Source organism: Mycotypha africana (assembly GCF_025528875.1).
Source record: "Mycotypha africana strain NRRL 2978 chromosome Unknown BDF20scaffold_8, whole genome shotgun sequence".
Taxonomy (NCBI): domain Eukaryota; kingdom Fungi; phylum Mucoromycota; class Mucoromycetes; order Mucorales; family Mycotyphaceae; genus Mycotypha; species Mycotypha africana.
This window is the reverse complement of record NW_026515732.1, coordinates 1,080,840-1,107,803: the sequence shown is the minus strand read 5'-3', so window position 1 is coordinate 1,107,803 and position 26,964 is coordinate 1,080,840. Positions and strand designations below refer to the sequence as shown.

The 26,964-nt window shown below is 38.3% G+C and overlaps 13 protein-coding genes across 13 annotated transcripts; 10 read left to right on the top strand and 3 right to left on the bottom strand.

Moving 5' to 3' along the window:
- The first annotated feature begins 284 nt into the window (after positions 1–284).
- On the top strand, positions 285–1,069 carry BDF20DRAFT_883206 (uncharacterized protein). Its single transcript, XM_053081774.1, has one exon. It carries the CDS (start codon positions 650–652, stop codon positions 824–826), a length of 177 nt encoding a protein of 58 aa, XP_052934257.1. The 5' UTR covers positions 285–649; the 3' UTR covers positions 827–1,069.
- Positions 1,070–2,732, top strand: BDF20DRAFT_883203 (eukaryotic porin/Tom40). The gene is made up of 5 exons (XM_053081773.1): positions 1,070–1,344; positions 1,423–1,574; positions 1,655–1,750; positions 1,893–2,408; positions 2,492–2,732. Exons 1-5 carry the CDS (start codon positions 1,125–1,127, stop codon positions 2,531–2,533), a joined length of 1,026 nt encoding a protein of 341 aa, XP_052934256.1. The 5' UTR covers positions 1,070–1,124; the 3' UTR covers positions 2,534–2,732.
- A 1-nt stretch (position 2,733) lies between these two features.
- On the bottom strand, positions 2,734–6,020 carry BDF20DRAFT_883202 (uncharacterized protein). Its single transcript, XM_053081772.1, has 8 exons — positions 5,867–6,020; positions 5,680–5,767; positions 5,439–5,572; positions 5,056–5,371; positions 4,909–4,989; positions 3,782–4,819; positions 3,574–3,711; positions 2,734–3,488 (listed from the first exon to the last, which is right to left on the bottom strand). Exons 1-8 carry the CDS (start codon positions 5,958–5,960, stop codon positions 2,993–2,995), a joined length of 2,385 nt encoding a protein of 794 aa, XP_052934255.1. The 5' UTR covers positions 5,961–6,020; the 3' UTR covers positions 2,734–2,992.
- Positions 6,021–6,537: 517 nt separating this feature from the next.
- BDF20DRAFT_661036 (uncharacterized protein) lies at positions 6,538–9,676 on the top strand. The gene is made up of 4 exons (XM_053075971.1): positions 6,538–7,963; positions 8,052–9,105; positions 9,185–9,488; positions 9,554–9,676. Coding segments are annotated over exons 1-3 (2,367 nt in total). The 5' UTR covers positions 6,538–6,652; the 3' UTR covers positions 9,187–9,488; positions 9,554–9,676.
- A 475-nt stretch (positions 9,677–10,151) lies between these two features.
- On the top strand, positions 10,152–10,626 carry BDF20DRAFT_883196 (uncharacterized protein). Its single transcript, XM_053081771.1, has one exon. The coding sequence runs from the start codon at positions 10,234–10,236 to the stop codon at positions 10,513–10,515; it is 282 nt and encodes a 93-aa protein (XP_052934253.1). The 5' UTR covers positions 10,152–10,233; the 3' UTR covers positions 10,516–10,626.
- Positions 10,627–10,666: 40 nt separating this feature from the next.
- BDF20DRAFT_883195 (uncharacterized protein) lies at positions 10,667–11,619 on the top strand (the record flags this gene model as incomplete). The annotated part of the gene is made up of 2 exons (XM_053081770.1): positions 10,667–11,456; positions 11,601–11,619. A coding segment is annotated over one exon (477 nt), but the record flags the coding sequence as incomplete, so codon positions are not given.
- Positions 11,620–12,818: 1,199 nt separating this feature from the next.
- Positions 12,819–13,616, top strand: BDF20DRAFT_883192 (uncharacterized protein). Its single transcript, XM_053081769.1, has 2 exons — positions 12,819–13,006; positions 13,064–13,616. The coding sequence occupies exons 1-2, from the start codon at positions 12,895–12,897 to the stop codon at positions 13,231–13,233; spliced, it is 282 nt and encodes a 93-aa protein (XP_052934251.1). The 5' UTR covers positions 12,819–12,894; the 3' UTR covers positions 13,234–13,616.
- Positions 13,617–14,106: 490 nt separating this feature from the next.
- BDF20DRAFT_883190 (uncharacterized protein) lies at positions 14,107–14,790 on the top strand. Its single transcript, XM_053081768.1, has one exon. It carries the CDS (start codon positions 14,312–14,314, stop codon positions 14,471–14,473), a length of 162 nt encoding a protein of 53 aa, XP_052934250.1. The 5' UTR covers positions 14,107–14,311; the 3' UTR covers positions 14,474–14,790.
- A 559-nt stretch (positions 14,791–15,349) lies between these two features.
- On the bottom strand, positions 15,350–16,590 carry BDF20DRAFT_989537 (signal recognition particle, SRP19 subunit). Its single transcript, XM_053085302.1, has 3 exons — positions 16,164–16,590; positions 15,958–16,105; positions 15,350–15,880 (listed from the first exon to the last, which is right to left on the bottom strand). Exons 1-3 carry the CDS (start codon positions 16,520–16,522, stop codon positions 15,539–15,541), a joined length of 849 nt encoding a protein of 282 aa, XP_052934249.1. The 5' UTR covers positions 16,523–16,590; the 3' UTR covers positions 15,350–15,538.
- BDF20DRAFT_883185 (CDK-activating kinase assembly factor MAT1-domain-containing protein) lies at positions 16,591–18,305 on the top strand. Its single transcript, XM_053081767.1, has 6 exons — positions 16,591–16,781; positions 16,855–16,943; positions 17,014–17,166; positions 17,240–17,313; positions 17,385–17,880; positions 17,952–18,305. The coding sequence occupies exons 1-6, from the start codon at positions 16,713–16,715 to the stop codon at positions 18,070–18,072; spliced, it is 1,002 nt and encodes a 333-aa protein (XP_052934248.1). The 5' UTR covers positions 16,591–16,712; the 3' UTR covers positions 18,073–18,305.
- Positions 18,306–19,309, bottom strand: BDF20DRAFT_883177 (uncharacterized protein). The gene is made up of 2 exons (XM_053081766.1): positions 19,285–19,309; positions 18,306–19,257 (listed from the first exon to the last, which is right to left on the bottom strand). The coding sequence occupies exon 2, from the start codon at positions 19,250–19,252 to the stop codon at positions 18,386–18,388; it is 867 nt and encodes a 288-aa protein (XP_052934247.1). The 5' UTR covers positions 19,253–19,257; positions 19,285–19,309; the 3' UTR covers positions 18,306–18,385.
- Positions 19,310–20,637: 1,328 nt separating this feature from the next.
- BDF20DRAFT_989534 (major facilitator superfamily domain-containing protein) lies at positions 20,638–23,050 on the top strand. Its single transcript, XM_053085301.1, has 6 exons — positions 20,638–21,069; positions 21,168–21,314; positions 21,488–21,607; positions 21,678–21,978; positions 22,052–22,336; positions 22,403–23,050. The coding sequence occupies exons 1-6, from the start codon at positions 20,695–20,697 to the stop codon at positions 22,807–22,809; spliced, it is 1,635 nt and encodes a 544-aa protein (XP_052934246.1). The 5' UTR covers positions 20,638–20,694; the 3' UTR covers positions 22,810–23,050.
- A 1,194-nt stretch (positions 23,051–24,244) lies between these two features.
- Positions 24,245–26,462, top strand: BDF20DRAFT_837515 (FAD-linked oxidoreductase-like protein; the record flags this gene model as incomplete). The annotated part of the gene is made up of 3 exons (XM_053079061.1): positions 24,245–25,601; positions 25,681–25,802; positions 25,890–26,462. 3 exons carry the CDS (start codon positions 24,245–24,247, stop codon positions 26,460–26,462), a joined length of 2,052 nt encoding a protein of 683 aa, XP_052934245.1.
- Positions 26,463–26,964: the final 502 nt, after the last annotated feature.

Genomic DNA, 26,964 nt, shown 5'->3' with positions numbered 1-26,964 from the left:
CCAGGTCCGCGACAATCGAAAATCGATCGCTCTGTCGATTGCATTTTACCACCATTGGTCCGCGGACAAGCCTGCAAAATTCGTACAAAGAAGTTATGCACATGCCCATGACATATAAATCATGTTAATATAGGTTTCATGTTGCAAATGTTCCAATAAAGTTTTTATATCTTCACTCATTGAGACCGTTCATCTCTGGTATATAAGTTGAATAACATGCTTGAAGTTGGATTGAAGATATACTTATATTACTACATTCACACCATATTTCATCCGCAAAGTTACTTTCAGAAAGAATATAATCACACATGATAGAATTTTCTATAAAGAGTTTTTGAAAAGACAAAGACTGTCTTCTGCCATTGGAATCATTTAATGAATATAATGCCTCCAAGGTAGGTAGAAAAGTATAGGCGGTGTCTGTTTCCCTGTCCTTTAGTTGTATGGATTAATTGTACCCAAAATCAAGTTGGATAATATCAAAACCATAGGTAGCTATCATAAAACAAAAGACAATAATTCTTGCTTTGTATTTTGGCAACACCATATTAACGCAAGGCCGACCAGAATCGTACATATGAGCTCGCCATGTTAAAGGCGGTGCTGTCAGTTCTCTGCTTCTAAGCAATTAGTGATTGCCTTGGGCAGGATGCTTGAGACACGCTTTATCAATAACTTGGTGCCACTTTATCGATTTCTACTGCCTTTCTATATTTTTTTTTTTTTCTCAATTTATTGCTACTATTTAACTATTGATCCCCACTATTTTTCCCTTTCTTCAATGGTTTTTTTTTTTTCATGCTGTACAGTTTGTATAGTCGATTGATGGAAGCAGCAGTTGTTAAAGGGTGCATAATTAGTGAGAGACGGTGCAAAAGATCTATTGCTGAGGTATAGTCATCGCTCTTCGATTCGCAATTTGTTTGTTTGAAACAAGTCACATTAGCCTTGATGAAAGGAAGTCTGGGGTTAAAGGATCACTGACAGCTGTGGGTGAAAAAGAGCAGAAAAATAGAAATCTAAAGCGGAGGACGTGGGTGTTGTAGGGAACCATCTCTGTAATTCTTAAACTTTTTTTTTTTCGCTCTTCTTTTCCTTGACTATTTTAAATTTAACATATTAATATGGCTGCCAAAACACCTGAAGCAACAAGCGCTACACCAGCAGCTGCACCTAGATTATTTAACCCTCTTTCTAACACGTTCGGTTTTGAAAAAGAACAAAAGCCATCGGGATCTCTTTGGAATCCACTATTCTGGCCCCGTTGGTTCACTTACCAAAAGGGACAGCTCAATTTACCAAACCCTGGAAGATTCGAAAAACTTCATGCTGAAGTGACAAAAGGTACAACAAAATGATTTATTTTTTCTGATAGACTACGAGTAAAGGATGAACTCATTGATATTTTTCTGGTTTGAACAGAGGTCTTTACTCCCAACTACCTTTTTGACGGTGCTCAAGCCAACATCGCCAAAGAACTCTCACCCAACTTCCACGTCCAACACCAGTTCTCTTTAGGCTCTCAAGTTATGCCACCTATGTATAATTTTACCTCTGGTTATATGACAGAGAAAGTAAGCAACCGAGCACATTTTCAATCAAATGAAATGTTACCATACCAAACCAATTTTTTTCTTTTTTGTGCCTCTTTTAGACTATGTTGCAGGGTACCATGGATAACGATTGTAACCTGAATGGTGTTTTCAGACAAGCTTGGTCCAATGCCGCCGTTACTAAGGTTGTAGCACAGGTAAAGGAATCATTCATTTTTATATTTTCAGTGAAAGGGGGAGGGTTAGTTAGATCAAGACTAGTGCTAACCTGTCAAGAAACTTTTGCATTAACAAAACAAAAAACCAACAAACATCACCAAACAAAAAACACTTGAACAGTTCACAAAAATGGCCGGTCATTCCATGCTTCAAATTGAACAAGAATTTAATGGATCTGACTATGCTATCAATTTGAAATCCATGAACCCCAATCCCTTAGAACGCACGGGTCTTTATATGGCCTCTTACTTACAATCTGTCAGCCAGCACCTGGTTCTTGGATCTGAGATTGTTTTACAGCGCCCTACACCTGATATGGAAGAAACTGCCATGTCATTCGTGGGTAAATATACCGGTAAAGATTACATTGCTACAGCACAATTCCAAGGTTTAGGAGCGATACAAGCCAGTTATTATCAGCGCATCAATGAAAAGGTCGATTTCGGTGTCGAATTGAATATGATGGTTCAAGGTGGTAGACGAGAAGCCGTGGCAACTGTAGGTGGCAAATTCGACTTCAGACAAGCCACTTTCAGAGGTCAAATTGATACTACAGGTCGAGTCTCTGCTGTATTGGAGGAAAAAATGGCGCCTGGATTCTCCTTCTTGATTAGTGGTGATTTGGATCATATGAAGGTAATCATAAAATCAAAAATGAAACTGCTGGTGTTGGAAGCATTGTCATTAACTTTGTTTTTATTGAAACTCAAAATGAACAGGGTCAAAGTAAATTCGGTGTTGGTATCATGTTAACTGCATAGATGAACCGTATAATTGTAATGTTTGTAATATAAACACCCAAAGAATAGCAGTGATGTTTCTTTTTTTCTTTTCATCGATGTATATCATACACATAATAGCTCCTCACCCTTTCAATTTTCCTCGTGTACAAAATACTTTTATATATATTAAGGACAGAATAAAGGCAAGCCAATTTACGTTTTAGAAGATATACAATTTGATCAAAGTTTATTAAGTTATGAAAGACACACAAAAAAAAAAAAGGGATAAAAAGTAATACAAGGTTACAAAAAGGTTTTCGTTGGAATAGTGTCAAGTTAAAGGTGTGCATTGAGAGAATAAATGTATTATACTTAGCGGGCTTGTATGTACAAAGATATTCAAACAGACAAGAAAAGAGTATTATTTAGATGAAAAGAGAGGGTTATTTGTAAGGAATGCATTTGTAGAATAGGAAAGTGTTGCTGATGTAATAGAGTCTACTCTTGGCCGAAACCTACAGTTTCTTCAACTGCCAGGCTTAATTTTGCAACAAGAGCTTCATATGATTTGTAAGGAGGCATATCAATACGGTTAAAGCAAGTATGCGCCTTGGGTAACTGTGTCACTTCTCCGGCTTTTTCAATCGTAAAGCGTCTAGGACCATCACTTCCTTGAAGATCCTTGAATCCATTGACAGGTATACGCGAGGTACCAGTAGTGAACTGTAATAATCTTGATTTCTTTTCACTATCCCAACTACGAATACATTTCCAGAACCATTGGATAACGTCATCTTGTTCTGTATAGCCTCTGTAATCGGTATGTTTCTTCCAATCATCCACATCGATTTCTGCAATACCACCTATCAATAATTCCAGTTCGCGCTCATCAAAAACGTTAATTAAATCTTGTGGAATAAGCTGATTGAAACCTTCTTTAAAGGCTTTGAATTGTTCTTCGACACGTTTAGAAATACGCCATTCGGTTACCAAACTAAATGTACACAAAAGTAAAATAAAAATGCATTTCTCAGACACTGCTGTTATTTCAGTCATTTCTTCGATTTTGAATCACTTACTCGACGTATTCTTTCTTATTTTCTTCAGTGACTTCAATATTTCTGCCATTTTCTTTAAGGTCTACCGTCACCATTTCACCAAAACGGTCATCATCAACAGAGAAGGTCAAGTCAAGTACATCGGTGATATCGTTGTCGCTGAAATAGAAGGATTGAACAATCAATAGAACGGTACAAAAAGGTTTCATGTTTGGATAGTTATACTTACAGAATCCACATCAAGCTTCTATAAAATTCAGCATCCACACTTTCCATATTGGCTACCAGTACCTTTTTGTTTAAAATCATTCTGTAGAATGACACAATAAAGAAAGCGTCCAAAAATCGTCTATGGAAAATGGCGAGGCCTACAACACGACCGATGAATCTGAAGTAATTCAAATGTTCAGGATTGATACCAGAATGAGGATTGATCTGCAAAGTGTAGTTATCATGAGCCGAGTATTCGAACAGACAATAAAATGGATTGAACATTTCGTGAGACAGCAAGAAAAAAAATTCTCTGGATAGACCACCATAATCCAAACCATCTTCGCCTTCAAATTTGATCATCAAGCGCTTCTTCAAATCGGCAGGCACTTGACGCATCACTTCCGCATAGGCATCTTCAAAAATATGGTCACGTCTCACCTTGATATGACATTGACCAGGTACGGGACGTAATGCAGGTTGAGAACGGAAATAGATCAACTTGCGACGGAAATCACGCTTATATTGAGGAACGTTCTGGTCCAGACTACTAGGTAGACGTGGGTCATCCCAAGTGGTGGTCTTAGTGTTGTGGTCAACAAAATAAACTCTTCCTGTGCTGGTCAAACGCATTTCCCAACCCGAGGGTAATGGGCCAAGCTGAGAGACGGGTTGTACCTGAACTTGAAGGTTGGAGCCAGGGCCAATCGTGTTGATGTACTGTTGGCGACGAGGATCGACCCATGTGGTAGTTCGGGTATTATGATCCACAAAGTAGGGGCGACCTTCTGTAGTTGTACGCATTTCCCAACCTGGTGGTAACGGCCCCGAGCCTGCAGTGGAGACAGCATTCGGAACACCAATGACACCGCCCGTAGACGTGTTGGTTGTTGAATTCGTAGCAGCGGTACTAGATGCACCGCCTGATGCTTGTCCTTGGTTATTCAATGAAGTTGTACTATTGTTGTTACTAGCTCTTCCTTCTGGTAATCCTCGTGCATTATGTTGACGTCTTTCCATTTCCGTTAGGGCTTGTTGGTCTTGAGCAGTTCTTGGCCTAACGTGATAGCAAAAATACAATATATATTCTCTTTAATATAAAGCGAAAACTCGTAAAGAAAGGAAAACAAAAGCTGCGCAATTTACGAAGGTCTTTTCCATGTTGTGGTTCTGGTATTATGATCGACATAGTAAGGTCTACCCAAATGATCCACTCTCCTTTCCCATCTATCGGTGCAAAAAGGGAATTAGTGTGGCTACGCTGGTACACTTTACAGAATACCCTTTCCTTACCCTTCTGGCAAATTGTCCTCTGCTCCTGAGTTCGCTGTTGTTGCTGCTGTCGCTGCTGTCGCTGTATTATTCGTGGTAGTTGCAGCCAAATTTGTGGAAGAGCGTTGCTGCTGTGCTGGGGCGGTGGTATTCGATGCATTACTAGCAGTGGCCGAACGTTGCGAAGAATTACGTGCAACTGTATTATTTGTGCTTGCCACAAGGGTATTTGTACCATTACGGATAGGAACATTGACATTGGTTGATATATTTAAGATAAGTTTTCCTTGAATAGTGTCATGATTATTTGATTTTTTCAAGTCCAAAGTGAGCATTTCTACAATATCGGTTCATAGTTAATACCTAGGACAAGAAGGCTGGAAAGGCTCTTTTTTTTCTTTTACCATCTCCCCCAACTGCGAGATCAAACACACTCGACACTTGGACGTTAATGACACCGAGAAAGCCTTGATCCTTCTTTTTGAATTTTTTCTGGTCAAAGACTTGCACAGCAATGACACTATTATTATTTACTTGTCTTTCATAATTATTCCAGGGTGTGTTAAAAAAAGTATCAGTGAATAAAAATCGAATTCTCTTAGTTGGCTACTTTCTTATTAAACATATAACATCACATATATTTACAAGTCAAAACTCTCATTCCAATATGGGTTCAAGGTCTTTTTCATGACAGTTGTTGTATGTGTTTGTTCGCCATCCACAGTTACAACGGCTAATACATTATTACAATATCCAACAAAAAATAAATGAAACCGAGCATGGAAAAAAAAAAGATAAACAAGTGTAAAATCAAATTAATAACAGCATTTACCGAAAGGATCGGGCATCTTAAAGAAAAGGTCCTTTTTAACAAGGCCATCAGCGGCAATGACTGTCAATCGAACAGTCCTTGTTGTATTCGACATTGAATGAGTTGCGGAATGAACCGTTCTATTATTATTGTTTTTTTTTTTAAAAAAAAAAAAAGTAAAAACTGAAGTGTTGCAAAAAAAAGAGAAAAGTCCAAAAAAGGGTAATTTTTTTCTTGCAGCCTGTGGTACTGAGTCTACTTTCTGTAAAAATGCCAAAACTGTTTCTAACCAATGAGATTGTAGTGGTGGCTTTTTGAGTTTTATACGGAGTACGTTCAAATGCGCACTTCTGCATTGTAAGTACGTTCACACTTTCTTTCTTTGGTACAATATTAACTTTTCCTTTCATTATGCCAGAAGAGGATCTTACCCGGGATATTGCCATTGATATATCAAGGGCACTCAATTTGACAAACCCAAATGATTTGATTGCTCGAAAGGTCATACAATTTGCAGACACGCATAAAGATTTCGACAGTTTCAGTAAAGGTAAAGTATATGTGAACCAATCATAGTTTTATTTATAATGTACACAAAAAGAAGGATGCTAAGGTAGTTTTTCAAATCAAGGGCTAATCTAGTCGAGCTAATGGGATATACTTTTTCTCTTTGTAGTCTGTAGTACATTTGGGCGATTCAGTCGCGAATTTTTAGCCAACACTTATACCAAAATAACAAATCACAAAAAAGAACAGCAGCAACAAAAGCTACAAAGTAGCAGTAATCCTAACGCCAAACCCATTCGAATGGATACCAATGTTCAACGAAATGAAGTGCTTGTTCTAGGTAACAATTTACCCGGTGGACTGATAACAACAAAAAATAAATCTTCAAAGGCTGACGAAGATCGACCTGTATTTAAGAAACCACTTGCTCCACCGAAAAAGTCATTATTAGGATTAGATGAGTTGGCACGAAAAAAACGATTGGCTGACGCAGAAGCAGCAGCAGCATCTAACCATTCTGAACCTACAGGCAAAAAGAGAAGGGTGAATTTAAGCTGGGATGTTGAAGAAAACTACAACAAGGATACTATAGATGATACAACCGATGCCGATGTGAATTCAACAGCAAAAATTGAAAAGCGTCGACACTATCGGTCACATAGAGAAGAATTACCTCCAGCGACAACTAAAGATAGCGATCGCTCAACAACCTCTATAAGCAGAATGGACGATAAATACAGAAAAGATAAAGAAAGGAATACAAAGGACGACGACGACGATGACGACGCAAGCAGAAACCGACAAAGCCGTGATGTAGATAGACATTATAGAGGAGATGATAGGAGTTACCGTAATAGAGCTGATCGTGATGAAAGAGATAGATATCGTGACAACGACAGACTTGAAGGATCCCGCTACGATAATAGACATAGAGACAGAGATAGGCATAGCAGAGACAAAGACAATGGGTTCAAAACACCAGGCAGTATCAGTAGTAGCAGCAGTAGCAGAAGGCCGTTTACTTCCAGTGGTGGTACACCTCGACATCTTGAAGGAAGCGGTACAGAAACACCTCGTCGACGAGGAGGGCTCATCAAGCGTAGTCAATGGACCAATGTAACACCTCGCGACCAAGCTGCTTTTACTCCTCGTCGTGCCTTGACAGGTAATATAACGCCTCGACACGATAGTGGCTACACGAGTCGTCGAAACATAGGCGCTGCTACTGCTGCCATTCGTAAAACATGGGACAGCATGACACCCGCTGTACGATCCACTGCCTACGACGAAGTAGCTTTAGAATACCCAGAAGAGTTTGAAGGTGATGAAGAGGATCGTAGAAAGTGGGAAGAAGAGCAAGCACAATTAGATCGTGAATGGTATCAAATGGAGGATACAGGCGCAGCGGATCTCACGCATAATATTTTTGCGGATTATGAAACGCATGACAAATCGAAAGAAGATGAGCTAGCCCAGAAGCAGATGAAGAAGTTGTCAGCGAGACAAGCACAGTATAATCGAGACACTGATATGTGGGAAGCAAGTCGTATGTTGAGCTCAGGTGTTGCTCAAAGAATTGAAGTAGATACTGATTTTGATGATGATAATGAGGTACGCAATTTCATTTGCTGTATAACTTTGATTGCTGTCCAAAATGAATGGTGTACTCATGAAAAGTCTGATTTATTACTACTACTAGAACCGTGTTCATTTGTTAGTGCATGACGAAAAACCTCCTTTCTTATCTGGACGTATGGTGTTTACAAAACAACTGGAAGCTGTCCAACATATCCGTGACCCTACTTCTGATATGGCTATTATTGCTCGAAAAGGTAGTCGATTGGTTAGAGAAAAGCGAGAGCAAGCTGAACGTATGAAGGCGACCAAATTAGATATGGCTGGCACCACTCTTGGTAATGTCATGGGTATTAAGGACGAGAACAAGAATGAAGAAGAATCTAAAAACCGTGATGATGATGATGTGAAGGGCGACTCCAAGTTTGCTTCCCACCTAAAAGCATCTGAGGCTGCCAGTGATTTCGCAAGGACGCGTACTATGCGTGAACAACGTGAATTTTTGCCTGTATTTGCCGTACGTGAAGAGCTACTTCGAGTTGTGCGTGATAACCAGGTTGTAGTCATCGTCGGTGAAACAGGTTCTGGTAAAACGACCCAATTAACGCAATACTTACATGAAGATGGATATACAAAGTACGGTAAAATTAGTTGTACTCAACCACGTCGTGTAGCTGCCATGTCTGTCGCCAAGCGTGTTGCGGAAGAAATGGGTTGTGAGCTGGGTGATAAAGTGGGTTATACCATTCGTTTTGAGGACCAAACGTCAGAAAACACTTTAATTAGATACATGACAGATGGTATTCTGCTACGTGAGTCAATGAATTCTCCCGATTTAGATCAGTACAGTGCCATTGTCATGGATGAAGCTCACGAACGTGCTTTGAACACTGATGTGCTCATGGGTCTGCTAAAGAAGATTTTGGCAAGGAGACGTGATTTGAAATTGATTGTTACCTCTGCTACCATGAATGCAGATAGATTTTCGCAATTTTTCGGCAATGCGCCTTGCTTTTTTATTCCCGGTCGTACCTTTCCAGTGGATATCATGTTCAGTAAAACGTCTTGTGAAGATTATGTGGATAGTGCTGTGAAGCAAGCTTTGGCTATTCATCTATCGCAACCTGCTGGCGATATTTTGATCTTTATGACAGGTCAGGAAGATATCGAGGCAACATGTACAGTTCTACAAGGTAACTATAACCCGTCATGAGAGAGAACAAAATGAAACGTTTACTAAACCTTTCGTTTATGTAGAGCGTATGGAACAGCTGGATAATCCACCTCCGTTGGCTATTTTACCCATTTATTCCCAATTGCCAGCGGATCTTCAGGCCAAGATTTTCCAGAGAGCGGAAAATAACGCGCGAAAAGTCATTGTCGCCACCAATATTGCTGAAACTTCACTGACCGTTGACGGCATCATGTATGTAATCGATAGCGGTTACTGTAAATTGAAGGTTTATAATCCTAGGATTGGTATGGATGCCTTACAAGTGACACCCATCAGTCAAGCCAATGCTAATCAGCGTAGCGGTCGTGCTGGTAGAACAGGCCCAGGGTAAGCCATGATTGGGTTTCAAGAATGAAAAAAATCGAATACTCATTTCTCCCTTTTTCTCATAGTGTTGCTTACCGACTGTATACTGAAGATGCTTATAGAAATGAAATGTTTGTTAATACGATTCCAGAAATCCAGCGTACCAATTTATCAAGTGTGCTACTACAACTGAAGTCTCTTGGCGTCAAGAATCTTTTAGAGTTTGATTTTATGGATCCTCCACCTCAAGAGAACATCTTGAACTCTATGTATCAGCTTTGGATTATTGGTGCTTTGGATAATGAGGGTGATATTACAGAAGCAGGTGGAAAGATGAATGAATTTCCTTTGGATCCCTCATTGGCTAAAATGCTTATTGCTGCTGAAGAACAGGGCTGTACAGCAGAAGTTTTGACAATTGTTTCTATGTTATCTGTTCCCTCTGTATTTTATCGACCGAAAGAACGTATGGAGGAATCCGATGCGGCCAGAGAAAAGTTCTTTGTCCCCGAAAGTGATCACTTAACTCTCCTTCATGTATACACTCAATGGAAAATCAATCACTATCGCGATGATTGGTGTACAAAGCATTTTGTTCATGCAAAAGCTATGCGTAAGGCGCGAGAAGTACGCTCACAGTTGATGGATATCATGAAGACCATTAAAATGCCTTACGTATCTTGTGGTACTGATTGGGATGTAGTTCGGTATGTTATTCTCGTCTTAGTGATGGTGATGTTGATGCGAAGCAAGAATATTAACCTTTATGCTTTCCTTTTCATTTAGTAAATGTATTTGTTCTGCCTACTTCCACCAAGCTGCGAGATTGAAGGGTATCGGTGAATATGTCAATTGTAGAACTGGTATGAAATGCCATCTCCATCCTACAAGTGCACTATTTGGTGCAGGCTTTACACCTGACTACGTTGTATATCACGAACTTGTATTAACGTCGAAGGAGTATATGCAGTGCGTCACGGCTGTTGACCCCTATTGGTTAGCAGAATTAGGACCTATGTTCTTCTCTGTCCGTAACCGAGAGTATTAAGCTTATTTAATTTTTGTAAAAGAAGGTATAGTTCCGGGTTGTAAATACGTACTTTTGATTTAAGATATAAAATAAACATTACAAGCTTGTTAGCTTTTTTTTTAAAAAAAAAAAAATTATACAAATTGGTCTTAAAATGGGAAAATCATAATAACGATAGCCATAGACCAAGACTATTACTTTTTCAAACAACCATTTTTTTGGCTTCAACATTTCTTTTTATCAATACATTGGTTCGCAAGTTAATAATGGTGCAAGAAAAATTGTTTCCTGGAAGTTTCCCTCATACGAAAGACAGCACTGACAAACGACTTGTACTCTTCAAAAAGAAAAAACTCCTTTCTGCAGACCATAGTCTTATAGTCAATGCTAAACAAGCACCACTGCAAAAGTTCAAACTCTTTTTCGGAAAAAAGCAAAAAATAACTGAAAGAAACGGTGCTTCTACAAAAGAGATTGCGAAATGGCGACAATGGTTTCGGCCATCGTTTTTTTCTAAGAAGGAGCAAGCACTTCACCAATTAACTCTATCTAAAAAAGAGCAAAACAATAAAATTGGAAGCATTATATCTGTCGGTGTACCTATTTCAATTTCAAGTACAACTAATAACCATTATTATGGTTCCTCAGCAAATACGATGCAAGGGAAGCCTTCGTCTATTTCAACGTCCATTGTACAGCAAATGGTTATCTTGCCTCCATTCCAAGTCTATGGGTTTATGCTCATTGTCACCTTACTTCTACTGGTGATAGCCTTCGCTATTCTACAGTTACATAGAACTATAACCATTATAGATACACTACTGGCTGGTGTTTCGTATACCCTAGTTGGTCTTGCGTCAACTTCTGCTTCGATTGCCACCTATTTCAAATCTTTCTTTTTCAATAGATAGTCGTAAAGATAAGCCATATTGTTCCCATTGAGAAAGTGCAAATTATTGCTATTTAAATGCATTACACTCTGTGTCTTGGGGTTTCTTTGTTTTCTTTTTTTTTTGTTTTTCTATAATAAAATCTCGAGGATAAGTTTAACACTCTAGCAATTATCAATAGCAGAAAATGTTTCTTAGAAACTTACGACTTACTACGGCGAAATAGCTTTGAATTCATTTTGTGACATGATTATACCAGCAGTGGCCGTCCTTGTAAAGAGCTATGGAAAGGATGAAGCTCGTAGGTATTTCATCTTTTTCAAACGCACAGAACGTCATCGAGGCAGCAAAAAGGCAAAGCAGATGTGATGCTATTTTATATATCATGATAGATGTTACGCAAAATGAAATAGATTATAGTGGTTCTAAATGATAATATTGACAATGTAAACGCAACAGCGATTCATTCTGGCTTTGAGTATACTCAACGAAAATAAGAAATTTGCCACGTGCTCTAGGAATTCTGCATATCCATCAGCGAGACGAACATAACATTAGTATAAAAGAACATTGAACAGTAGACATCAAGCCTGTTAGCATTAGGATAAAGCCATATTACGTCCACATTATACAAAGCTGATGCATCAACAAGCAGTGCTCTCACACTTACCAGAGTATAATACGAAAGCATACTTTATATGCAACTGAGGACTGCTAAATTGGGAGAGAGTTAGGGAAACGAACAACTATAAATACTCCACAAACTCATGTGCGATTTTAAAGGTTTCTTTCCTCTTTTCTTCTTGTTTACACATTAGAATTTGATGAGACAAGTGGTTCTAATCGTCCCCTCTCTCCCAACTTATCAATGCTCACTTGCATAAACTCTGTTCCGTTATATGTTCTGGTATTGTGGTTTTAGAACGACCTTCTGGCATTTGAGACTATTGTTGTATATTGAGGCATAAGTCCGTATGTAGATATTGACAGAGACAAATAAATCCTGCAATACTTGCTATGTGACTATCCCATAATATGACATTAGTCTCTTCTGGTACTTAATTATCCACTGTTGAGATTACATATGGATAAATTATATATTCTTTATTGTCTGTGCATTATCAGATAATATTACTATAATAATAGAGTCCAATGCTATAGCATGTTTCATACATATTCTTATCCTAAGCCAGATAATAATAAGATAGATCCAATGGACATAATAGACTGAGGTATTCATGATATGAATGGCGCAGCAGAGACCTGAAGATCGGATAAAAGATCTCTGGCTCAGCAACACCACTTGTATCAGTTATAGACCCAAACATTATCCAGAAAGGTCATGTCTATTCCAGCAATTTCCATATTCTCTTAACATCTCTATACCCGCCTATGAATATCCAATTGTATTCTACCACATAGTCATATCAACTGATATTAATGATACGAAATGGTTGATGATATGGAGAGTATTTAGATTTGCTATTCGAAAAACCCAAAGAAGCCTATGCTTTTGTGTTCAAGAACGATCGACATGAATCCTATTGACCTGCACCGTTACAAAAGCCAGTGCGATGCAAAGGAAGCAACCGAAGAAGAAGACCTGGTTCCTAGTTTGAGTAGGTTTGACTACAAATTCACATGAACGTATTAATCAATAAATAACGCTGCCATAGAATCTGTAGCACAACTGGTAAATTTTCTAAACTTGATCTACCTGCCGTATGACCCAAGGTCAGATTTATACGAAGAAAAACTTGTTACAGCCACCCATATTCTCTCAAAATTATGGAGCCACTCTGATCTGTTCATTTATAAGAGTGCAGAATCTTTTTATAGATGGTGATCAACCAAGAAGTTGAAGTTCCTTGAAACGCGCGCTAGACCATAAAAAATGATTTTGATAAAAGAGTATCTGCCCGCTCTCTCTATGTTATGAAGGACAAACATATCGGTAAGTGAATACATAAACCTTTAGTCTGCCGTAGCTAATATAATGTGTTAGATGATATTTTAAAGGATATCGTCGACTGTTTACCAAGGTATCAAGAATAGATTTATAACCTAAAAGACCAAGGTTATACAATTAATGGATACTGTAGAAGATCGAGGCATTAGAGGCCACTGCTATAAAATCAGTTCAAAAGTAGAGGCCACTCACATAAAATCAGTTTAAAAGTAGAGGCCACTCACATAAAATCAGTTGAAAAGTAGAGGCCACTCACATAAAATCAGTTCAAAAGTAGAGGCCACTGCTATAAAATCAGTTCAAAAGTAGAGGCCACTGCTATAAAATCAGTTGAAAAGTAGAGGCTACTCATAGAATCATTTCAAAAGTGAGTGGCCTCTACTTTACCTTAATACTCTAGTACGTTCAACCTCGTAGAGATTAACTAATTTATCGTCTACTTTGAACCTAATGCAGATGATGCGCGGTATGTGAAGCATCCAAACATGAATTGAGTCTTTGCAACATAATGGACTGTCTGACTGAATCTTGATTTAAGACAGATTCATTCGCTTAGGTAAAGGAAATAACACATACCTTAGTTTTACAGTAGAGACCATCAATTGGAAGAAGAAGTTCGAACAAACGTAGGCCTCTGCTTTTGAACTGATTTTATGTGAGTGGCCTCTACTTTTCAACTGATTTTATAGCAGTGGCCTCTACTTTCAAACTGATTTTATGTGAGTGGCCTCTACTTTTGAACTGATTTTATGTGAGTGGCCTCTACTTTTGAACAGTTGATAATACCAATGATAGACAACGTTTACTACAACAACAAGTAGAAAGATTAAAAGAAAGATCTTTGGTGGACAAAATCTTTGTATCTGCCTTATCCAACTCATCTGACCCTCTTGTGAAGCGAGATCAGAAGAAGTCTCGCAATCTTTTAAAGAACCTAACAGGCGTGGAGGGCAACATGCAGGGTATGCCATTTAATTTAGCGGTTGGTGTTTCTCACCGACATCAATTTTTAGATCTCTTAGATATGATATCAACCACAGAAACAGTTTGCTTGGTCGCCGTGGATTTCGCAGGACTGACAATCAATCAGGATGATCTACTGTCATTTTTACGGTAAGTAGGGGGAAAAGAAAACAAGATTGAAGCAAAACAATTAGTCAAACTTATAAAATTATAGGGGAATTACATTTGGCAATAAATCTCGATCGGTGGTGAAGTTCCTTTCGACCTTCAAACAAGTGAAGCTTTTCAGGCCATTCAATGGCTTCCTCACACATGAATTTAATTTGTGTGAGGAATGCCATCAACGGGAAGCTTTTTTCCATCTATTGTTTAATGTTGTTACTCTCGTATTTGAGGCACGATGGCAATATATTTACACGAGTAAATTACTCACAACGTCTAACGAAATATTAAAATAAAAGTTGATCTCAGATATGCGCACTGCTCATATTTTCGTTCCTGCTTGGTAAACGGTATGTTCAATTGTATACATTTGAACCTTCGATCAAATGCTTAATAAATAAAGATAATATAAAAAAAGGATATGCATTATAGATGTAAATACATGTTCACCATGTCCGCCGGGATAACACATTACAAATCAATAGGATAAACAAGTAGTTATCCACCTAAACGGAAGACCAATTTTTTCACAGAAACATAGGGCAGATAACCAGCTCACAGCCCTCTTTACTTAAAGCACGTTTAAATAATCTAACGTTCTCAACATTGGGAGACCATAAAAAATTGCAACAGAAGGCTAATGGTCGTTTATTCTGCTAAGATAACCCGTAACCAGCTTGATAGTGAGATCAACACCAAAGAAGCCGATGTCGTAAAAGCAGGGATGAGTTTTTGCAGTGCCTGCTATGAACAGGGAACAGTAGTTGTGTCTGCAGGTGGCATATTGAAATCAGTCCATCCAGCGGTAATTGAACTAATGGAAGCTGGTGATTTTTTCCACTGAATTAGTTTTTTTTTTTTTTTTTTTAAAAAAAGAAACTCTAGCCCAATTTAACCTTTATCATTAGCGTTGATGTTATTAATGATTTGGTTTATTAAGAAAATTATAATACAAAAAGTGTTGATATCAATACTAAAATGGATGCGTTTCCTTTTTTTTCTTTCTTTTTTTTTTTTGCTGAACTTCTTTAAACCATATAAGATTGATCTATAACTTTTATCGACGTCTAACTTGGATTCTCTTCATCTTTTGCTTTGGTGGCATTTGTGGACTAGGAGTGTTCTTCGCCTGCTCAGCTTCCATCTCTGCTAATGTAGGTAAGCCTTGTGCCTTTCTCTGCTCATCAATCATAGCGTTTACTTCAGTCATTGTTGTTAAAGGTGATACTATTGTCTTTGGTACTTCGCTTTCTTTCTGGCATTGTGGCATCAACCTGGAGATAGCTTCAAACAATTGTTTGCGGGTAATAATATCTTGCTTAATAAAAAAGTTGTTTTTATCTTTCAATTGCACACGAACACGACCAACATTTGCCCAATCTCTTGGATGTCTTTTGCCCTAAAATTTGAAAAAAAAAAAAAATGTCAAGCTACGTTCTTGAAGACACGCAATCAGGTTTCTCTATTTGCTCATACCTCATATACAACACTTAACCCTAACTTTTGACAGGCTAAAGCCATATGATATGCATGAGGATTCTTGGTGCATTTCTCTTTGGATAATTTACGACCTTCTTTATATGACATTTCCGCATTAATGTAGCAAGGATATACACAGACCCAACTACAAGTAATTGTATGAGTATCAACGCCAAACTTCAATGCAAATGTGACAAACTTACTCTTTGTAATCCTCGGGTTGTAATTTGACGACACCTTGCGGTGTCGTGGCTACTGTGACATGTTCAGGCTCTTTGTATGCAGGTGCTGACGTGGATGGACCAGCATTACCAGCCATACCACCACCAGCCGCATTGAGGCTCTCCATCATCTTTTGCAATTGAGCCATGTCAGGCATTCCACTAGATCCACCAAGGTTTGGAAAACCACTGTTGCTAGCTGAAGCTCGTGATGAAGAAGACGGTCGTGATGGAGGTGTGTCTGTTGGAAGAGGGAAGTCCATATTATCAATATCCACGTCATCATCATCCAAGAAGACTGGATTCTTTTTTGTCTTCTTCAAATTATCGAGCATAGACATGTTGAACTATATATTCTCTTTTTCGTCGGTGCAATCGATATATTTGTAAAGTATTCAAAAGGGGAGCAAAGAAAAAAAAAACTACTTTAGAAGGCAGCAAGTTCAAATAAGTCACAGCCCGAACAGGTTAAAATAATGTTTAGTGGAGAATTGCATTAAATTCACCATCGTTTCTAATATAAACACTTAAATGACTACTTCGCTACGGAATCAAACACTCAAAATTGGTAAAGCTGAAAATACTATCGTCTCATTTCAGGTAAACGAATGCTATTTTCCAATAATAGCTTACAGTGACATTCCTTGACATTTTTTCCTTTGCGTTGATATAGGAAGAAGATGCACAATGCCCTGTCTGCAAAAGTGATAAATACCTCACACCGAATCTCAAGTTATTAGTATCACCATGTTTTCATAAAATGTAATCAACACAAATATATACTTAACAGTTTTAGGAAGTATTTTGTTACTGATGCCTGATCTGAGATTAGGTGTGAATCCTGTATAGATCGTTTGTATAGCGCAGGTCCTGCTCCCTGTCCTATTTGCCAGCAAGTTCTTCGAAAGAATCAATTCATGTCGCAAATTTTCGAAGACCTTGCAGTCGAGAAGGAAGTCCGTATTCGTAAGAGAGTTGCTCGAGTGTAAGGGTCGTATAATGCATGTTGGCGAAAAAATTGATCGTAAATGCTTAGCACCTCTTATTTATTTATACAGGTTTAATAAACGAGCAGAGGATTTTCCAAGTTTAAGAGCATACAATGACTATTTGGAAATGGTTGAAGATATAAGTATGTTTTCTCTATATTATTTTGGACTTTTTTCGATCAGAAGAACTAATTTACTGCGCGTATATATACAGCATTTAATTTAATGAACGAAGTGGATGTCGCTGAAACCGAAGCACGTATAGCTGCATATGAACAGGAAAACAAAGATAGTATTGCTGCTAATCAAGCCAAATCCGCGAACGAACAAAGATACAGATTATACCAGGATGAATTAGAAAAGAAAGAAAAGGAAACAAAGAGGGAAGAGTATATAAAACAATTAGAGGATGAAAGGAAGCTAAAAGAAATGGAGAAGTCAGAAATCATTGCAGAATTGGCAACGTCTAATAAATCAGCTCAGACAGTGCTGCAGAAGAGGCAAGCAACTGCCTTAAAGCGGTCCTCTGCCTTACGACAGCAACAAAATTCTGATTCGCCGTCAAGCAGATATTCTATGCCAACATGGATCACAACCGCTATGGATACTGATACATATATGAAAGAGGTTGAAGCTAAAGACTTTGATCCCTTATCTTTACAATATGAATATGTGTCTGAATATACTCTACGAGAAAACTATCATGACCCGTACGTAATCCAAATCGAAATTATGTTTTATCATTGTTAATTGTGTACGTATACTCAAAAATTTCCTTTAGGTACACTGAATATTTGAACAATAACAAACAAGCCAGAGCAGGAGGCTATGCACCAAAATTTGCACATCAACGTGCTCTAACGTCTGCCTTTACTGGCCTTTTATGTCTACCTATCGATTAGACATGAGACAAATCAGATTAATGGGCATGATTGCCTTTGTATATATCTATTTCATTTATGCAATATGTATATTTTCATTGTAGTATGGCATGTTGGAACATCATTAAACGCATTCTCATTCAATCATAAAAGCGTTGAAGAAATAAATGGCTATTTATACGCTTAGACTGGTCAAAGTCTAAACTCCATACATGACCTACTGCTATTAATATTCTTTAACTTAGTGCAAAAATGGTTTTTTATTAATATAAAATTAAACATGTGTATGTTAAAGTAAAATAGGTAGAGAGGAATAAGGGATAAATTCAGCTATTTATTCTTCATCATCGTTGTTATCCTTGTCCTTGTTCTTCTTGGCCTTTTTAGCAGCCTTTTTAGCAGCCTTCTTAGCTTTCTTCTTTTCCTTTTTAGCCTTCTTCTCTTCTTCCTCCTTTTCTTCTGCTTCGTCTTCTTCTTCTTTATCCTTATTCTTGTCTTCCTTATCATTATCTTCGTTGTCCTCTTCTTCATCGTCCTTAGCCTTATTTTTGTTCATTTTTTCTTCTTTCTTCTCCTCCTTCTCTTCATCATCAGTTTTCTTTTTGTCATCTTCGTTATCTTCATCGTCTTCATCCTTCTTCTTGTTCTCTTTATCTTCATTTTTCTTGCTTTCATCCTTAGAACTCTCAGATTCATTATCTTTGTCTTTGCTGGATTCCGCTACTTCCTTGTCTGCGTTTTCGTTTTCTGCGGCATCCTTATCTTCTTTATCGTTTTCTTTTTCGTCCTTATCTTGGTCTTTATTCTCATCCTTGTTACTAGCTTCTTTGGTAGCTGTAGGAGTGTTAGCAGGGGTAGACTTGGTTTCAGCTGTAGCAGCAGCTTCTGTAGAAGTAGCAGAGGAGGTAGTATCAACAGAAGCAGTGGGGACAGCAGTAGGAGCTTCAGAAGAAGCAGCAGCAGTGTTGGAGGAACCGTCAAGAACAATGTCCGTAACATCAGCTTCAGCATTATTTTCGGTAGATGCGGTAGGAGCAGCAGAAGCGGCAGCAGTCGACGTAGGCATGTCAGATGGAGCAACGTCAGTTACGGCTTCGGAAGGAGCAGCTTCAGAAGATGAAGGAGCAGCAGCAGTCGATGTAGGCATGTCGGATGGAGCAGCTTCAGAAGATGAAGGAGCAGCAGCAGTTGGTGTAGGCATGTCAGAAAGAGCAACGTTAGTTACGGCTTCAGAAGGGGCAGCTTCAGAAGATGAAGGAGCAGCAGCAGTGGCACTTTCAGTTTGACCTGGAGTTTCGACAGTAGCAGATTCTCCAGCAGATGTTTCTTCAGAAGACTCAGCGTTGGATTCCTTTTTATCTTCATTGTCCTTCTTCTCGTCCTTACTTTTTTCATCGTTATTATCGTTGTTTTCTTCAGCAGCTGCTTCAGTAGGTGTAGCTTCAGGGTTAGTGGGCTGTTCTTCAGTAGCAGATGGAGTTTCATCAACGACGGTAGTGGTAGCAGAAACTGCTACGGTAGTCGTTGTGACAGCGGCTTCATCTCTCTTATATAAATTGTAGTTAACGTGTTCAATGTTGGCGGCAGGAACTGCAACACTTTGACGTTGGTTGTTGCTATCCAAGGTAAGAGGAAGAGCTGACGAAGACACAATCAAAGCAGCAGCAGTTAAAGATACGAGCAGCAAAGAACGAGCCATTTTCAATAAAAAGTGAGAAAGAGGAGATTATGGTACTCTTTCGTTAACGAACGACCTCGCTTTTATATGATCTAGACCCAAGTTGATTCATTAACGCGGCTCTTCAATGATTGTTTTTGGTACAGATATCGAAGGGTCTCGAAAGTGGTTTAATTTTTTTGTTTCATGAAATAGGTTCAGTACAATGTTGACTTTATTAAGAGATAAGCCCATGAGGAACCCAAGTAAAAATAGAAAATGATTTTCGATGAAGCTCCGCACATTGAGGCGTTCATGAAAGTTAATCTTGAACCCTTCTTATTGTTTAACACTTCTCCACTCAAATTTTAACAAATTAAAATTTGGGGACAATGGTTAAAGATAGAAAGGGGGTCTAACGATTTCAGGGAAAACGAAAAAGAAGCAAAACATGAGACATGAACCTTGGCAAAGTTGGTAACATTCTCTTTTTAAGACCGTTCGCAACAGCAGCTTTAGATAATTAGTGGAGACAGCTACAAGATTAAGGGCTGTCTATTCATCCCAACTTTATCTCGGCTGCCAATAACGCACTTCTCAGCGTTTTCAACTCTTTTTCTTTTTTTAGCTTAATGCTGACCCAATAAATTAATTTTGGGCGTTTGAAACCTTAGCAAATCATTGTACCAACAGATCATGGGCGAGAAATCTAGCAAATTAAACAACGAGACTGGACGATCATTACACGCGCCAATCTTAACAAACTAAAGTAATTTAACCTAAAAAAAAAAATAAAAAAAATAGGAAATTTTCCGTAGTTACGCGTTAAGTACGGAAGAATTGTCCTCTACTTAATATTGATTTAGGCATGATTGCAATTCCTTACAAACGATGGCTAGCCATAACCATTTAATTTTTATTCGTAATATCTTGTTTTTTTCTTTCAATCTTTAACTGTACTTTTACAATTTTTAAAGAGAACGCATATGGCACAAAGTGCTAGAAAATCTCCCAGCAGTTTATTTGCGTGGTTAACTTGGAAACAGGATGCGAAAAGCAAGGACGACGGTATTATACCTCCGTCTTATTTGCAGGGTGAGCCTACAGGCGCAAGCCCTTCGCAGCCACTCGTGCTTAAAACCTACCGCCGAGCATGGTTTGCACTCTTTTTGCTGGTTGTATTGCGAATGGCGGTTTCAATTTTTCAATACACCTTTAGTATCATCCCAAATGCTACAGCTCAGTATTTTGGCGTCTCTTTGTCAGCAGTTAATTGGCTTGCCAACGTACAGTGCATCATTTATGTTCTAGTCAGCTTTTTTACAGGTTTTCTATTCGAAAAGTGGGGAGTGAAGCACTCTGTAAGTTTTTTTTTGTTTTTTGTTTTTTTTTTTTTTATTTCATCATTGTTAATTATATCAGCGATCGGATTCGCTAACAGTTTACGTACTTATTTTAGCTCATCATTGCTGGCTTTTTATGCGCTATTGGCTCAGCCATACGTTGCATTGCTACGAAAACAAGCCCGCCTTCTTTCATATTGACCATGATTGGTCAGATAGTTGGCGGTGCTGCCTCTCCGTTCGCTTTAAATATTATGACTATGGTAAGAGTCTTATAAAAATTAATATCTGTTAAGCATTTAGGTTTCTTTTGGAATAACAGTCGCGTACTCTTCTGTTGCTAGTTTTCAGCTACGTGGTTTACTCAACATTTGCAAGCAACTGCTGGAATGTTTGTAGGTAAGTTGGATCGTTTTTACTGCTTTGAATTATCTAGACCGTCTTTCCTAACCCACGTCGTACGGTCAACTATTCGGTAGCATCAAATTATGGCGCTATTATTGTCATGTTTGTAATTCCAGCTCTAGTGGATGATGTCAAGGATATTCCTTTGGTGGTAATCTATTAACCGTGCTAGTTGATCATTATGACAGTCATTTGATTTTCCTTTATTCTGAAACTTATAGGTCAATTTAGTAGCGGTATTTGCAACAGTCAGCTTTTTGACGTTATTGATGTTGCCAAGCAAACCGCCTACACCTCCAACAAAAATGCAAAAAATCGACAAACCATCATTTTTCAAGGGCTTACGGTTACTTTCCACAAACTATAACTTTTGGATTGTTTTTCTTATCCATAGTTTTAATGTAGGCCTAAGTATAGCTTTTTGCGCACTCTATGCCCAAATTCTGGGTCCTCATGGGTATTCAGAAAAAGATGCAGGACAGTTGAACGCTTTGGCATTCTTTGCCGGAACGTTAGGGTGTAGTAAGTCCGTTCAATTTGTTTCTGTATTAAAGAAGCCACTTCGATTGACTATTGTTCTATTATATAAGTATAGCTGTTGCAGGACCTTTGTTGGATCTAACCAAAAGGCATAAATTGTTCCTCAAATCAGTTGCGCCGTTAGTTTTTGGGACAGATTTAGCATTTATTTTTCTGGGTAAGACAAATCAAGCTTCCGATAGATGTTGTGAGCAAACTTCTCTCCTCTATTTGCTTATGCATTTTCCTTCCGGCACTATAGTTCGCAAAGATGCATACCTTGCAGTTTTACTTGTAACAACAATCAATCAATTTGTATTGTCATTCCTTGTACCCGTGGTCATTGAATTGGGATCAGAAAGTAAGTATACTTGGTTTTTGATCGGCATGAACGAAACATAAGTGCTGAAACTATTATGTATAAAAGCAACATACCCAGTAGCGGAAGCCACAACTAACTCACTGCTATGGCAAGGCAGTCAATTATTTGGGTTCATCTTCGTTTCTATCATGGATGCAACACGTAATCCGCACGGTACTCCAGCCAATGACATGAAAAATGCGCTTATTTTCCAAGCCGTAATAGCTGGAACTATTATGTTGCTTTCTTTCGCTTTCCGTGGTCGAATGGTAAGATCGGAGGCCATGCTACAAGAAGAACAGGCACTGGAAAAAATAGCTGATGCAGAAACTGACGTATACATACTCAGAACGGAAGAAGATAACGACAATAGTGGCATCAGAACAACAGATAATGCAATGACTGAAATGCGTGCCTCAAGTATCGTACAAGAGCCTACACATGTGCCTATTGAAATACAAAGGCAGTACTAAAGATGTTTCTTACTATATCAAATCGAATAACAGAACAGTTTAACTGTTGTGTGTTTCGCTTATAAGTGAAAAATTTTCAAATCAATCTTTGACTTGAACAAATAAGGAATTGATCCATAGTACAACAAATTAGAAAATTTTCAGAAGGGAATGTAAAGTAACATCGTAGACTCTTATATAGTCATTCAACAATTAAAGTCACAATTTATAAGTGCTTGTAACCAAACGAGTTTAGAAAAAAAAAAAAAGAAAAAAAAAACGTATTTGGCGCGTTTAATCTCTTCTTGATCTGTCTTTTTTAAGCATGGTGTAGGCAGGGTTGGGCTAAAGGCTCATTTGTATTGACTTTGCAAAAATCACACCAAAACTGACAATTCCTTGGCTTACGGACTAAGTAAAAATTGAATCAAATTCCAGTTTCGTGGCCCCGAATTTTATTGAAGGCATTCTGGCAACTACTATTAGCGTCGTTCAATTTCATAAATAAATGAATTTCTTTGATGCAATTACAAAAGAAATTATTCTTGAAAATTGGCGTTAAACGCATTGTATTGTGCAACAAGAAATTGCACGCTATAAGCTCCATGTGTATATGCACGGGGGACGAGTTCACTGACCAAAATTTTAATGAAACTCAACAATTTTATAATGTCCGATTTATGCAGATCGAAAAAAACCATTTTTACCTTATAAGAAAAGACACATTTTCTAAAGACAAACAACAAGCAACAGCACATTAAGGGAACATACATCACGATAACCTTTAGAAAAGTTTCAAACACTTCTGATCGTAAGGATACTGCCCAATTTCAATCATTCATTAGTTATGCAAACTAGATTGATGAAATAACCACAGAAATAAATGACCATTGGTCAAAGGAGCTACAGCTGGTCGTAAAGAAACATTAAAAAGTTTTCTGAAAAATTCTTTCAGAATCTGGATTTCCCAATTGTACAAACAATGATGTAAATATCATTCATGTGCTAATGGAAAATAAAGGTCGCCTAGCAATGGAATTTTTTTGAAAAAGTAGAGAATTTCAATGATAGGAAAATGATGATACGGTAGGTTAACAGACTAGCCCAAATACAATTTGTGGGAGGGAAATTTTCAAAAAAAATAAGGGAATTCTGTAAGCTTTCCTTCACAATTACAGAAAATCTATGATTGTTAGAATTTACAGTTTTTCCTGCTGTCAACCTAATTTGTCCAGAAAGTGATTGGTTCACCTCGGGCGAAAACATGCCATATTTAGACTCAAGCAGAACCCTAGAATGCGTTATGCCATTTCTATACCATTGTCAGAAATGCCTTTAAATACGGAATAGACACGGAACGCCTGGCGTGCGTCTCTTTCTCATCCTTGCAATATCATTGTTAACTATTGCTTAAAAATAACATATCTAAAGACATTCCGTAGTCTCTGTCGAATTAATGCAATATCGTTTTATTCCACGCATTCTTAAGCATACAACAGCAGCTCGATCGATTTCACAAAACGTTTACAGAAAATCATACCTTGAATTCAACGACAATGTTACCTCTGCTAGAAGTATCTTGACTCCGTTTTACAGACAACGCTATTATTCGAATTTCACTCGTCCACCTTCGCATTCTACTTGTTCAACTCAAAGAACGAGAAAACTACCATTGAAGACTATTTCAACGACTGCTGCTCTGATACTCGGTTCCTCCTATTACTTTTATGATAAAAATGATGTGGTAAAAAACGAAGCAGCAGAAGATTTTCTGGCACCTATGTCTGCCTTCAACCATTCTAACACAAGAAGTACTGTAGCTGAACTTCTAGATGATACCAACCGAACTGCTATGCAAGCCAGATCAACCGAGGAGCTTTTGACAGGTTTGTTTGTTTATAAGTTATGCTCGTTTCCTTGGCTTGTCGAAGCTGCTCCTTATCTCATCACTTTGGCTGAAAAGCTGCATTTGGAAAGCGTCATGTACTGGTTTGTTCGACATACCTTTTTTACGCAATTTTGTGGTGGTGAAACAGCCGATGAATGTGTTGCCACCATGACTCGACTTTTGCAATCGGGCATCAATTGTATTTTGGACTTGAGCATAGAAGCTGACCTTCACATGGATGACGCACGTGTTTCAGTTGACAGTGATAGTGCCAAGCGGGGAAAATATTGGCAGGATGATGAGAAAGCTGAGCGAACGCTCAGCCTTATCAAAACTTGTATAAAAACAGCGTCACAAGGCCAAAATGAAGAGTACACTGCAAGTGGAGCGTTTGCAGCGGTAAAAGTAACTGCCTTTGCCCCTCCTGAGTTTTTGCTTCGTCTGAACCATGTCATATCCTATCTGAATACAGCCTTCGAAACTCATCAGAGGGATGGCTACATCGATGCCACTGGTTTAAAGCAAATCATCACTCAAATATGCCCAGAACCGTCTTCCGATGAACAGCGAAACATTCGTGAAGAAATTCTCGATCGTCTTTGCCGAGAGAAAAAAGAATTAGATTACTTCCAATACGCAAAATTATTTGATCTCTCCAACGCTAGCAGAAATATTTGGTGGCAACCGGACTACAGCAAATCGGAGAACGAAGTTTACTTGACAGAAGAGGACCTTCAAGCTTACGATAGAATGATGACACGTTTGAATGAGGTGTGCCAACTTGCTCATCAATTGAGGGTGGGTGTAATGATAGATGCAGAGCAGTCTTATTTTCAAGAAGCAATTGACCATGTTGCTATTTCTTTGGAAACCAAATATAACCGGCGAGACGATGAGGAGCATTCTCCAACCGTATACAATACATGTGAGTATTCAAAAAGGGTTAAAACACAGCTAGTGATTGTAAATGGCATGTATTTACAATATCGATTCATTTTGGTTAGATCAAATGTATACGAAGGCTGCGCAGAAAAAGTTAGAGAGGGATGTGGAGATTGCTGAGAGGGGTAACTTTGCTTTTGCTGCCAAATTGGTACGAGGTGCCTATATGGTGACCGAAAGAAAGGTACGACATTATTGCAAACACGTTCAATTTTCCTTTTTCCATTGGACTATCGATTAACTCAAACGATATATTACAAACCCATCCTAGCGCGCAAAAAAGATGCATTACGAATCACCCATTCACGAAACAATAGAAGATACTCATGCATCTTTTAACAATGGTGTTCGGTTCTTACTCGGAAAATTGAAAGAACACCAAGAAATCCACAGTGAACCTTTAGCAGGTACCACTGCACCTGTTGTTTTCATGGTTGCTACCCACAATAAAGATTCTATCATCATGACAGTGAAGGAAATGGAAAAGCACAATGTACTGCCTCGATCAGGCGTTGTTCATTTTGGACAGCTCTACGGCATGCAAGACCAAATTTCTTATACCTTGGGTAAAAATGGCTATTCCATCTACAAGTATCTTCCTTACGGTACAATCGAAGATGTCATTCCTTATCTACTGCGACGCGCTCAAGAGAACTCAGCAGTGCTTGGTGGTGTGGACACGGAACAAGGGTTGATGTGGGATGAACTCAAAACCCGCCTTTTTGGCGCTGTACAGGCTCCTGTGGATACCACTAAAGCTGTCGCTCCTGTTGTAGATTATACATTAGAAAACAATACTGGAGCTGCTACTGAACCTACTGGGGTTTCAACAAAGACATCATGAAAGGGACTTCTTTAGGAAAACAAGCTAGACTTAATAGACGCTTTTTCTTTTTGAGAAAAATAGCATGGTTTATACAAACTATTCATACTTTTTGCATTCATTTTATGGCATTTCATATATATTTTGTTCATGATACCTTGTACAATATCATCGGGTTTGTTTACAATAAAGAAGAAATGATAAGGTTGCATGTAATTTGATTGACTTGGTGCAATACCGAACTTCCATTTTCTTAACATTCTCTCAAAGACAGTCTCTACTTCAATTTTATTTGAGAAGCGCCTAAAAAAAAACTATGTTGAAGCATATTTACAATAAACTTTTTTTCACGACGATAATGGTTTATTATTGGCTAAAAAAACCGAGGCTGCCACTCCATACTGAATCCATTTTAAAATGATTGGTCTCACTTTTAATGTGTACAACTCTTGATCCGTCATCATTCTACCGTCAGGCATTTTGCCTCGTCTTACTTTAAACCATTCTCTATGAGTGCAACCGC

Excerpts from the sequence above, each read along its gene's own strand:
- BDF20DRAFT_883206 (XM_053081774.1), top strand. The coding sequence starts at position 650 with ATGCTTGAGACACGCTTTATCAATAACTTGGTGCCACTTTATCGATTT.
- BDF20DRAFT_883203 (XM_053081773.1), top strand. The coding sequence starts at position 1,125 with ATGGCTGCCAAAACACCTGAAGCAACAAGCGCTACACCAGCAGCTGCA. Across the intron at positions 1,575-1,654 it reads CTGGTTATATGACAGAGAAA|ACTATGTTGCAGGGTACCAT; the intron begins GTAAGCAACCGA and ends TGCCTCTTTTAG. Across the intron at positions 1,751-1,892 it reads TTACTAAGGTTGTAGCACAG|TTCACAAAAATGGCCGGTCA; the intron begins GTAAAGGAATCA and ends ACACTTGAACAG.
- BDF20DRAFT_883202 (XM_053081772.1), bottom strand. The coding sequence starts at position 5,960 with ATGTCGAATACAACAAGGACTGTTCGATTGACAGTCATTGCCGCTGAT. Across the intron at positions 5,573-5,679 it reads TGGAATGAGAGTTTTGACTT|ACAAGTAAATAATAATAGTG; the intron begins GTAAATATATGT and ends TAATTATGAAAG. Across the intron at positions 4,820-4,908 it reads ACAACATGGAAAAGACCTTC|GCCAAGAACTGCTCAAGACC; the intron begins GTAAATTGCGCA and ends CTATCACGTTAG.
- BDF20DRAFT_661036 (XM_053075971.1), top strand. The coding sequence starts at position 6,653 with ATGGATACCAATGTTCAACGAAATGAAGTGCTTGTTCTAGGTAACAAT. Across the intron at positions 7,964-8,051 it reads ATTTTGATGATGATAATGAG|AACCGTGTTCATTTGTTAGT; the intron begins GTACGCAATTTC and ends TACTACTACTAG.
- BDF20DRAFT_883196 (XM_053081771.1), top strand. The coding sequence starts at position 10,234 with ATGCTTTCCTTTTCATTTAGTAAATGTATTTGTTCTGCCTACTTCCAC.
- BDF20DRAFT_883192 (XM_053081769.1), top strand. The coding sequence starts at position 12,895 with ATGCTTTTGTGTTCAAGAACGATCGACATGAATCCTATTGACCTGCAC. Across the intron at positions 13,007-13,063 it reads AGACCTGGTTCCTAGTTTGA|AATCTGTAGCACAACTGGTA; the intron begins GTAGGTTTGACT and ends ACGCTGCCATAG.
- BDF20DRAFT_883190 (XM_053081768.1), top strand. The coding sequence starts at position 14,312 with ATGCAGGGTATGCCATTTAATTTAGCGGTTGGTGTTTCTCACCGACAT.
- BDF20DRAFT_989537 (XM_053085302.1), bottom strand. The coding sequence starts at position 16,522 with ATGTCTATGCTCGATAATTTGAAGAAGACAAAAAAGAATCCAGTCTTC. Across the intron at positions 16,106-16,163 it reads CAACCCGAGGATTACAAAGA|TTGGGTCTGTGTATATCCTT; the intron begins GTAAGTTTGTCA and ends AATTACTTGTAG. Across the intron at positions 15,881-15,957 it reads GGTTAAGTGTTGTATATGAG|GGCAAAAGACATCCAAGAGA; the intron begins GTATGAGCAAAT and ends TTCAAATTTTAG.
- BDF20DRAFT_883185 (XM_053081767.1), top strand. The coding sequence starts at position 16,713 with ATGACTACTTCGCTACGGAATCAAACACTCAAAATTGGTAAAGCTGAA. Across the intron at positions 17,167-17,239 it reads CGTAAGAGAGTTGCTCGAGT|GTTTAATAAACGAGCAGAGG; the intron begins GTAAGGGTCGTA and ends TTATTTATACAG. Across the intron at positions 17,314-17,384 it reads GGAAATGGTTGAAGATATAA|CATTTAATTTAATGAACGAA; the intron begins GTATGTTTTCTC and ends GTATATATACAG.
- BDF20DRAFT_883177 (XM_053081766.1), bottom strand. The coding sequence starts at position 19,252 with ATGCCTACACCAACTGCTGCTGCTCCTTCATCTTCTGAAGCTGCTCCA.
- BDF20DRAFT_989534 (XM_053085301.1), top strand. The coding sequence starts at position 20,695 with ATGGCACAAAGTGCTAGAAAATCTCCCAGCAGTTTATTTGCGTGGTTA. Across the intron at positions 21,315-21,487 it reads CTTTAAATATTATGACTATG|ACCGTCTTTCCTAACCCACG; the intron begins GTAAGAGTCTTA and ends TGAATTATCTAG. Across the intron at positions 21,979-22,051 it reads TGCCGGAACGTTAGGGTGTA|CTGTTGCAGGACCTTTGTTG; the intron begins GTAAGTCCGTTC and ends ATATAAGTATAG.